The sequence below is a fragment of the Rhopilema esculentum genome, chromosome 6 (assembly GCF_057945365.1).
Source record: "Rhopilema esculentum isolate cy_ngs chromosome 6, ASM5794536v1, whole genome shotgun sequence".
Classification (NCBI taxonomy): domain Eukaryota; kingdom Metazoa; phylum Cnidaria; class Scyphozoa; order Rhizostomeae; family Rhizostomatidae; genus Rhopilema; species Rhopilema esculentum.
The window spans coordinates 11408443-11418979 of NC_142820.1; the positions used below are offsets into that span (position 1 = coordinate 11408443).

At 36.7% G+C, this 10537-nt stretch overlaps 1 protein-coding gene across 4 annotated transcripts in view; it reads left to right on the forward strand.

The window, feature by feature from the left end:
• Positions 1-8772: 8772 nt before the first annotated feature.
• LOC148960137 (uncharacterized) overlaps positions 8773-10537 on the forward strand; it is a 25128-nt gene continuing 23363 nt past the window's right edge. Inside the window, exon 1 of one of the 4 annotated variants that reach the window (XM_089109092.1) lies at positions 8773-9181. In XM_089109092.1, the coding sequence (XP_088965218.1) occupies positions 8783-9181 (399 nt within the window). In that variant the 5' untranslated portion in view covers positions 8773-8782. The remainder of the gene's footprint in view (positions 9182-10537) is intronic. The other 3 variants (XM_089109091.1, XM_089109090.1, XM_089109089.1) reach the window with 3 other exon arrangements.

Sequence of the window (10537 nt, forward strand, 5' to 3'; positions counted from 1 at the left end):
TTTTATCAAATGTGCAGTTTCTTTAAAATGAGACATGATCCAAGATGTTATCTTGTCGGAAAATTGTAGGCCAGGCCCCCCCCAAATGAAAGCCTGAATTTCCGCCACTGGCATGAACATCTTGAGAAAGAAGGGAACATATAAATGAATAAACGTATACACAACGATGTAAGGTAATATAATCGAGTATTCTGTCTTGAAACGTCAACGCCGGTCGCAATCTTTTCTTCGATCTCTGCATTCTGTTGCTATGGTGACAGTCTGTTTAAAACATTGTTGGACATGTCGGAAATTTTTGGGAGAGAGTCTATTATACAAAAACTCTATTATGACTGTTTCTGTAAGCTTGAACACAAGACTACTGTAAATTAGCTTTTTGGCCCTCTCTGGAATTCAGATGTCAAAACAACTTATTATACCCATTAAATTCCATAAAATGCCTTGATCTGGTTAAGTCTTTTCACTTTAGAAAGACACGACCTCGACCCCTCTGTTCTGATCTGACGATTCTCCCAGAACTATTCTCGATCGTAGAAGTCTAAACGATTGGCAACTGGTCTTGCTACTTTTCTTTCAGAATAGATTAGAATTTATATTTTCGTTAAGAAACATCTGCACATAAACAAATATGATATGAAAAGAGTTTGAGAAATTGAGAAAAAGTATTAGGGAATGGAGGAGTTTAGGCACAACTCTAGGCTCCAGTGGTTTTTTTCAACCGACTTCCTGTATTTGGGTATTAGTTTATATATCTTTACTTTGAAAATTTTGTTGTCTGATCTAAAGTTTGTTCAATTTCATGTGACCAGTTCAAAAGGTTGAAATGGAACAAGCAAACGTTTTTAAGAAAGTCGTTGAATGTAACCAGTAACTTAACCATGTCTTGAGTATTAAAGGGGCTAACTGAGGTGCCCATTTTTGCCTGGTTCAAGTGCGCAAAGGTCGTCAGAAAACCCATCAGACAAAATATGTAGCCGTGGAATCTTTATTGATTAGCATTAGCATTTGATACAGTGAATCATGATAATATGTTAATAAAGTATCTCCCAGAATTATCACTTGATAGAATTTTTAAAAATACTTCCTAAAACCTATGGTACTTACTCTAAACTGGGGCACTTTCTACTAATTAACGGTTTGATTGGTCTCTATAAATCTTCATTTTCACCATTTGTTCAGTATGGAATTTTATTTTGAAACTTATCTATTAAACCTATGTCAATGCAGCTTTTCTGCTCAGAATAGGGTTTCAAAAATCATTTTGATCTTAAACTTTGACAAATTATACAAACTTGATATAGCAAAATTTATGTTTCAAATAAAGAAAGACAATAATTACGCGAATCTAGGACAAGAACTTATAAAAGCAAAAAACACTCATCCATACAATAAAAGTCAATCCTCTAGTCTTGGTTTCCCCTACAAAAAACATTTACCAATTGTAAGATAAATTTTCTGACATTCGATGGTATCAAACTTTCGCATTCACTGCCATTAGACTTGAAAAAAACCAGCAACAAAATATTATTCAAAAATAGAACGAAGCAATACCTCTTAGAAAACATAATCTAAATGAGCTTGATTGCAAAATTAGTACGTATTAAATCCTTTTTTTAAATTCACATAAAATTTTTACAAACATACACAAATTTACCAGACCTTACCACAGGGAGCATGGAAATACATAGCAGCTCTGTGGCCATTTCCATTCAATATAAAAACCTAAATTAACTATAATTCAAAGATGCAAAATGAACGAAAAGAATAAATAGAAAGTAGTTCTAGAAAAAGGAGAGGAGAGAGGAAATATGTTGTTTGTATTACCAATTTATTCAAAACGTTTAGAGGCCTAGATATATTTAAGCATTGCAGCGAGAATTTTCGAATTTGATTCGAGTGGTAATTCTTCATGGCCATAAAGGATGATTTTTAGCAGATCTTCATTTGAAAGATTTATCAGACCACGAGGCAATAATATCGCATTTAAACTGTTGAGGAGATCACATCTATCTACGTTATAATTATGGCAGAGCAGGAAATAGGGCTCCGTGTCCCCAACACCGTCAATTATTGGGCACAAAGGGTTCAAAGTGTCATTAAGATTGTGCTTAAGTTTGTGGAAATTTAGCTTACTGAGTCCAACACGTAGCTGCGTTTAGGGCAGTCTGTCCCCTCAATGATTGGCTAATATGAACAATAGGTCTTCCCGCCTTAACGGATAACGGATTACGATACGATGCTTGCTTTGGCTGGCCTAGCTGCGGTAGTGGACGACATTTAAAACTGCGAGCAAAAAGCAATCGGGAATGGCAAGAAGATTTAATTACTGGAATTGAATGATGATAATGGAAGCATTTTCTTTCGCTGTTGACATATTTGTCGCAGAAACCAAACAGGGAGCCATATTTTTCTAGTCACAGCTTCACTACAACGGGAACACAGGCATTTGATTCAAAAGTTCTGGAATCAAAGTTGTTTCTGATTGGCTTAAATCGTTTGATTATTGATCAAATTCAACGGTGCGTGAATTTCACTCCCGTGAAAATAAAGTTGAGCATATAAGGGGACAGCAGACAGCCTTTAAGATGGATAGGCCATTTGGGTCATGAATATTGTAGACTGGTTTAGGAGGTGGATGGATAATGAAAAACAATTTTTCTTGAAAACATTTACCGAGGTCGATTGCCTAATCTCAGGATCGAGCCTTTCCCATTCCAACAAGCAGTTGGGATAGAAGCTTAATCAAAAACTGTTTGTTCTTGCACTCATTGGCCCAATCGTAATTGCGTCTGTCAAGATCATAATTGGATTCTTAAAGATTGGGAATTTGATGTCTCATTTTTAGTCTGGTTTTAGGTTGTTAACTATTTATAGAAGAAGATGAGACGTCTACTCCATCTTCGGAGGTTTATCATACAGCTTCTCACGATTCCCACCCAAGCTTATCATACAGCTTCTCACGAGAAGTACCTTTCCAAGCACCTGTCACTGCTAGTGCAGCAGAATACTGGGTAGATTCAAGTTTTTCCATTTCATTGGTTAGGGTGACGCGATGGCTGAATTCGCAAATTTTGCTCGGTGTGTGATACATGAAGTTACCATAATCGAGATGTGGTCGAACATACAGTTTATATATTCCATTTAGGGTATGCCGCAGTAAATATTTTGAGAGAAATACCAACATTCCTTTCTTGCATTCTGACAAGTTCAACGAGGGGTATTTTCAATAAGTATTGTTTTGGAAGATAAAGATTTGATATCCTCGTACTTAGAATTTACATGCAGTGTAAATTGTCAAAGTATTCTGAAATTCACATCAGGTGTAAATTAAGAGCATAGTAAATACTATGGTTACGAGGTGACCATCAACATGTTGTTGTAGGTGACTTTTGTTAGTTCACCGTTCCACCTGGCATGCAGGAGAATGGACGGTGGAGATGAAGAAAGCAATGTACCAAAACCAGGACCAAGCCTAAGCAGTAAGTGCAAAGGAATCATTATTTGTTACCGCATAGGTGTAGTAGTCTAGGAAACTTTATCGCTCGAAATCAATGAGTATCGCAAACTTGTTTCAAGGTCATATGAACCGAAAAACGATTTTCACATATTTGGTAGAGCTTTTTTCGCTTGTCAATACGCCATTTCCCGTTTCTTTCTACGACTTGAACTTGTCTATATATGGCGCTCGAAAGCCCGAAAAGTGATCTTTAAAAGCGATGCCACTCGAACGCGGTCAGATCGACGCTGTGACGTTGAATATTGTAATACGCATGGTGCTTCAATGGTACCGAATGTTGAAGAAGCATGTGACTTTGTTATGAAGAAGGACCTCTCTCCAAAAATAAGTGAAGCTATGGACATATACAGCAACGATGAACCACAATGAACCGCTTTGTGGGGGGTATTCTTGAGGAGATTCGCACTGAAAATGGTTATGCTACTTGTCTTCTAATCTCTAATGACAAGAGTTCCGTTTTTGTTCTAGACCCAGAACAGGGTCTCATGTACTTCGACTCACATCTTCATGAGAAATATGGGGCCATTGTAGGCTGGACAAAAGAGCCATGTTTTCAAGATACGAACGAGATTTTTCGAACTTTTCCTGTCGAAAAGATTCGCTTTGCTAACCTGATTACCATGACTTTTGCATAGTTTTTAGATTTTTAATTTCTAATATAAATAAAGAGTTATTAAAAAATACTCATTCTTAACTTTTTTTGCTTTGCTTTAAAAGTTCTAAAACAAGTAGAAGATTAACAGTGGCTGTTTCTATAAAACGAGTCTCAAGATATGCTATTTTTTGTTGAACTAACTATTTGGACACAGGATTTTAGCAAAAGAAGAATTAATTGACAACTTTTCCAAAATATTCACCAATTAAAAAATATAGCTGTCCAGATTAAATAATTTTTATGCACTAAAGTTCCCAATAGATCCGCGAATTATTTCAGTAAACTGCTGAAAAACCATATCAAGAATATCAAGAAGAACAATGAAAGAACTCTACCAATATACATAAAGTCTACATAGACCAATCTGAGGCTATATGGAAGAGAATAATATAATCATTTTCCACTTGTTAAAAAACTTTGACCAAACAAAAAATAAATTCAAAAGGTAACATTCCATGAGACACACAAAAAACTTAAGAAACAGAAACATTTGTTGGTCTCTCTTCATGACTTTAGCTTCGGTGGTGGTCTAAGGAGGGGCCAAGACAAAACAGAAACATGTTCGGTCTCTCTTCATGACTATAGCTTTGGTGGTGGTCTAAGGAGGGGCCAAGACAAAACAGAAACATGTTCGGTCTCTCTTCATGACTATAGCTTCGGCGGTGGTCTAAGGAGGGGCCAAGACAAAACAGAAACATGTTCGGTCTCTCTTCATGACTATAGCTTTGGTGGTGGTCTAAAGAGCGATCAAGACGAAAGAGATATGTTTGTCACAGCTTTGGATGTGGTCAATAGAAGTAATGAAAACATACTCAGATATTAGCTGTAAAATTCAACAGTAAGAATAAATTTCTTTTCATCAAAGGTAAGGTTGCTATATTTTGTTGAAAAGAAGCCACCCTCAATTAGTAGCCACGGGAAATATGGTGAAAAAATATATAGACTCCGTTGTGGATAGAAGCTCTCCAGGAAATTTTTTTCTCAAAAACTTTGCTGTCTTTCTACAGTTCTAGAAAGGACCTAATGAGGAAAGAGGCATTTGCCTTGGGGGCACTAGTCTCTGCCAACGAGTACCTTTCAGGCACTAGTAAGTATCTGTGTCAAGACTGACTTAACTTAAGCTATATTTGAAATTGAACATGGCTATTTTGATTGTCTATATTTGAAAAGGACTAATTTGTGGCTTTAGGAAAGATAGAAGCCATCTTTGAATGGCGGCTGCAACAATATAATGTAGAAAAAATAGAAGTCTTTACAATTTCATTAAAGTTATATTTAAAAAAATTTCATTGGGGCATTGTAACAGAAATTTCATGTTTACAAATATCTTACAAGCTGAATAACTTTGCTCTTTAAAATATAAATGGAAACATTATTTCTCTTATTCTCCTATAATTTGCCGACAACTTCCTCTATCAAAAAGGGGTGAATTATATACTGGGGGCCTTTCAAGGAGGGGGTATTTTTTGTATTTTGACATAACAAAGAGACCTTTATTAAAAAGGACATACAAAATGGGCCACTTACTTGATGTGATACGGTAAACGAATTTTTAGCATCTTGCAGTGCTAACTAGGATTTCCTTTGGATATGCCTCCAGTAATTGAATAGACAAAATCAATTCATTTAGTAAATCGATCTTCTTCAATTCTTGATCAGTTCACAAATTAAATTTTGTAGTTTTCATGTTTGTTTCCTTATTCTAATTTAACCTAGATATAATGTGGAAAATAGGCCTTAAAGGGCAATAATTAGTTAAGTCAGACATAACATATGAGCCATATGAAATATACGAAATATAGCTTTGATAAAGTACATTATTTTAGAAGGGAAAGAAAATACGTCTTTTTCTTTTTGGAACAAAAGATATGCAAAATATTATATCTATATGGTACTTATTACAAGAATGGGCTAGCTTTTCTCTGTCTCAATGTTTATGCGGACTCGTGGTGCCACGGATTATTGATTTCCATTTTTGCATTTATTACCTATCTATTTCCTGTTTACGTTGAGCAATTTTATAATGTATTCTTAAGTTGTAAGTTTAAAACAAGTTTAAATCTTCCAAAACTCTTTGAAAATAGCAGACGAGTTAAACAATTACTATTTTTGTCATTTTAAATGACTTCTTTTCGGTTCAATACGTACGCACAAGTAGAAGTGCAGTGCTAGAGGGGCTCAGGGGGCTCAGGGGGCTCAGGGGGCTCAGGGGGCTCAGGGGGCTGAAAACTAGAAAATTTCTACCCTAATTTGCTATTGTCTTTTTGCAACATTTGGTGCAATCCCCCTTGTTATTTAGATAGCACTATGAGAGCATAAAGGCAAGGAAACAGTTATTTAAATTGAAGCCTTACCAGAATATAGAGAAGAGCAACACATCGCTTGAAGAATATTGATTGTTGACAGTCTTGGAAATAATTTGTGAAACTAGCAGCTCACTACCTAGTTCTCTTTATATTCCTTTCAAATCCGATTTGATAATATTTGTATACAAAAACAAAGTATTGAAAAATGCGGCATAAACGATTTTCATCCACCGGTGCTTTCTGTGTAACACTGTTCGTTTCCCTTCCATTAAGGTAACACCCCTGTGTAACAAGCCTGAAGATAACCGTTCCCAATCAGAAATTTCCTTACCGGGGAGTCCCATTCAAAAAAACGAAATAAACTGGATATTTTAAATTTTCCTCACAACTTGATAATTCTGTCCCCAGTTAATCAATCTTATTTGGCAAGATGAAAAAACACGGAAAATTGTTTAGAATTATAGAATTAACATTTTTATGTAATGAAAAGTGTTATTGGCAAGAATTAGATCATGAGGTCGAGCTAGCCCCCTCTGTTTCTACTTTGTAGATTTTTTATTAAGATTAAGTATGCAGATTAAAGATAAATGATAAGTGAATGTAGATTAAAGATTAAGTAGAAAATAACTTTAATTTTTTCTAATTCAAGATTGTGAATATGTTTTTAAAAACATTGTTTAACCATGGCCCCCTAAAAAGCAGTCAATCTTGGTTGATGGGGACATGTATCAAAATTAAAATGAATTTGAAAAAAATTGAAATGAAGTGTATGTAGCTAATAGAGTCATGGGAGTGTTGTAAAACTAGGCCCTTTCCATTTTTCGAAAAAAGGAAAGGCCCTTGAGCTCCCTACCACCCCCGTCAGCCAGCCATGAAGTTGCTCACTGGGATAATTTTTAAGTAAAAGTAACATCTAATCTCTTCAAAAAAATTTAGCGTTTCTTAAGATTATTGCAAAGCAAAGGCGAGGAACACTAGCCTTGCAAGCGGATGTTTTTTACTTTGAAGATTTTGAGTCTTATCCTATAATTCTCTTTTTTTTGATAGGCATCAATATCATGGGCTCTGAAGTAAGTTGCGGAGTAGGGGGGGGGGGGCGGTTTCAAAGGAAAATTTAGCAATAATAACAAAACATTTTGGAAGAAGCTCTATTGTTTTGCAAAAAGCGGGGGCCATGGTCCCCCTTCGTCAAAGGCCCTGAACAAATTGTAATTAAGCTACCCTTTTAACCTCCTGATATAGGTAGGTTTTTAATAAGAATAATAACAACAACGACCAAATCACATTGGGGCCCTTTTCCAACAAGTTTATGTAATTCAGTCTGTGTTCTTAAAGTTATACAAGCTTATACAAAATTTTGTGAAATAAATTTGGCTAATCTATCTTGATTGGACTTGCGACATTTCGATCATTTTAAAATATCCCAGTTTACATTTGTAGCTCATTTCAGCATGAAATAAATCTCAGTTAGATATTGTAAATAAATCACAATTACATCATGCCATGCTTATCTTTATAAAGGGACGCCGTAGAGGGAGGGTCCACCGCCCCTATTGCCTTTTTATAGGTGGGGCAAGGGGGGCTAAAGTGCCCTTTTCGTAGAAGTGCTCTTGACGCCGGCCTTTTGTAGGAAATAAAAAAAATTCATATGAAATCCTGACTATAGTGCTTTTTTATGACGACATTTCTCAAATTTTGTTAAGAAAATTCTTATGCCAAAAGTTAGCCGATTTTTAAGATACCAACAGAAGATCGAAAGAAAATGACAGTTAAGAAAGAATTGTCGGTAGCTGGGCATTATTTTTTCAAATGCCCTTTTACTCAAGCCTGCTCCCTGGCCCTTGCCCTTTAGTCGCTCCGGTGTCCCTGTCTTTATACCATATTTGATCCATGAATGGACGTTATGTATTTTTTTTATTTTGAGAGGGACGTTTACTAGAGGGGCAGTTATTTTGAAATTATTTTTCTCGAATCAATTCAAGCTAAATCTTCAAATAACAAAATTAATTTTTAAAAATAATCCTTAAATTAAACTAAATCAATTTCTGTTGATAGATTCTCTTCATGTCTAAATCTTCTTGTTTAAAATTGTACTCTTTCTTGTTGTCATCACAAGATGTGATGGTTATTTGGAGGTTCAACCTAGTAGGTTAAACGCTGTTGGAACGAAATTCTTATTTGGAGGGCTGCCCATTGTATTGTTTCACATTTACCAGCAGTCTTCCCTGGTAGCGACGCCATTTACCAGCAGTCTCATTTCCAATCACACATATGCTTATTGATTGGCCAGTAACTGATTGACAGATGGCTCGAACCACTTCCGTATTTGTCGATTACCTCTGTCAGTCAATCAGATCATACACGATGGCGGAAGCAAACGGCAGTAGCGAGCCTTATAAAACGAAGAAAAAACGAGAGTATCGACGGAGAAAGAGACAAAGAGAAACATTTTCCAGTCCAAGTGCTCCACGTTGCGAAGAACAAAAAATTGTTCAACTGCATAATCAAGACATCCCGATTTTCAGCGAAGAAGCGGAACGCTCAGTTTCCAAGGCTATATGTTCTGTGGAGGAAGAGCCTCTAATTTTTACAAGAATTTCGATGTCTATTAGTCAAATACCAGTACAAAGTGAATGTGTTTTGACGGATGTCGATGCAGAACTTGATGCTGCCATGTTGTGGAGACCGGCTAAGGATTCTGAGGTAACCTTATTACGAACTGTATGACTCATCCTTTTTGATTTGACAATGAGGGGGGGGGGGCTGGAGCTAGGTGTTTTGAAACACAGGACCGGCGGAACTAGGGAGCTTGGGGGAGGCTAGAGCCCCCCTCCAATAATTGTCATCCTGTAGTATATTTCCTTTATAACAGTGTACTAAATTTAAAGGAATACAATGGGCAGCCCCCCCCCCCCAATATGAATTTCGTTCCGACGAGCCGTGAGACAAAAGTTGATCTGGAACGGAAAATTGACCCTAGCCAACCACCACGAGAAAGGGACTTTCCTGTTTGTTGTGGCTGGATCAGGGCGGTGTGTAATTAAAGCAACAGAGACTGGTGCTACCTCAGCTCACTGCATTATATGTGGCTGCAACCTCAAAGTGCAACTTGAAGCTTAGCTGCTTCATGTAGTTTTAAATTTCAAACGACGCCTGTGCACAAAATGAAAGAAATGAAAATACCCCTTTTTTGTATACAACCAAAGTATTTGGATCATACTAAGAGGGGGTGTAGCGGCGTAGCGAAATCCAATTCTTTATCGCTCTGCTGCAATCTGTTGGGTCCAGTATCAGCGTGCTTTTTTGTCAAAAAACCAGAGTCCACTCAACATGATCGTCGAAATACTACACCCGCAAGATTTTCTGGATCTGCAAACCCGTACTAATACAATCAAAAATCAGCAATTCGCCTACAAAAATAAAACCCCTACACTTCCTCCCCTCATGTTAAGGAGATTAGATAAAAAAATTGGATTATAAAACACATAGTTATGAAAAGGGTTTCTCTTCTAAGAAAACGTATCAAAAATCTTGAAAAGAGAGACACGCTTTAACAACCCTAGGAGCAGAACACTAAAACTTAGTAAAGGCGCTATTTTTTGTTCAAGCACCAAACCTCAAAGGATCTTACGAACTGAATACGAAGAAATCGAATCGTGGTATGGTAGTGATGTTAAACATCATGGTGTTTCACACCAATATTAAAGGAGGCTGGCCCTTCACAACTAATTTACCTTTCCCCTTATTACGTCATGCGCTCCTGAGTCCGCAATGCATTTCTCTAATGTCAATGTTGACAAAGACAAGTAAAGTATAAAGTAAAGCAGCAACATGCTTGCAACACCTTCCTTGGCCAGCTTTACAGTCGCATTCGCATGAACCACATCACCATTGATTTGGTCTAAATGAACATATACCATGTACTGGACACTCTTCATTGATGCAGATACTTTTAGGGTACACCTTAACGTTACAAACCCCTTAACGTTACAAACCCCTTAACGTTAGGTCCAACGAATACAGCACGCACATATCCCTCCTTCCATAGTTTGTACCCTT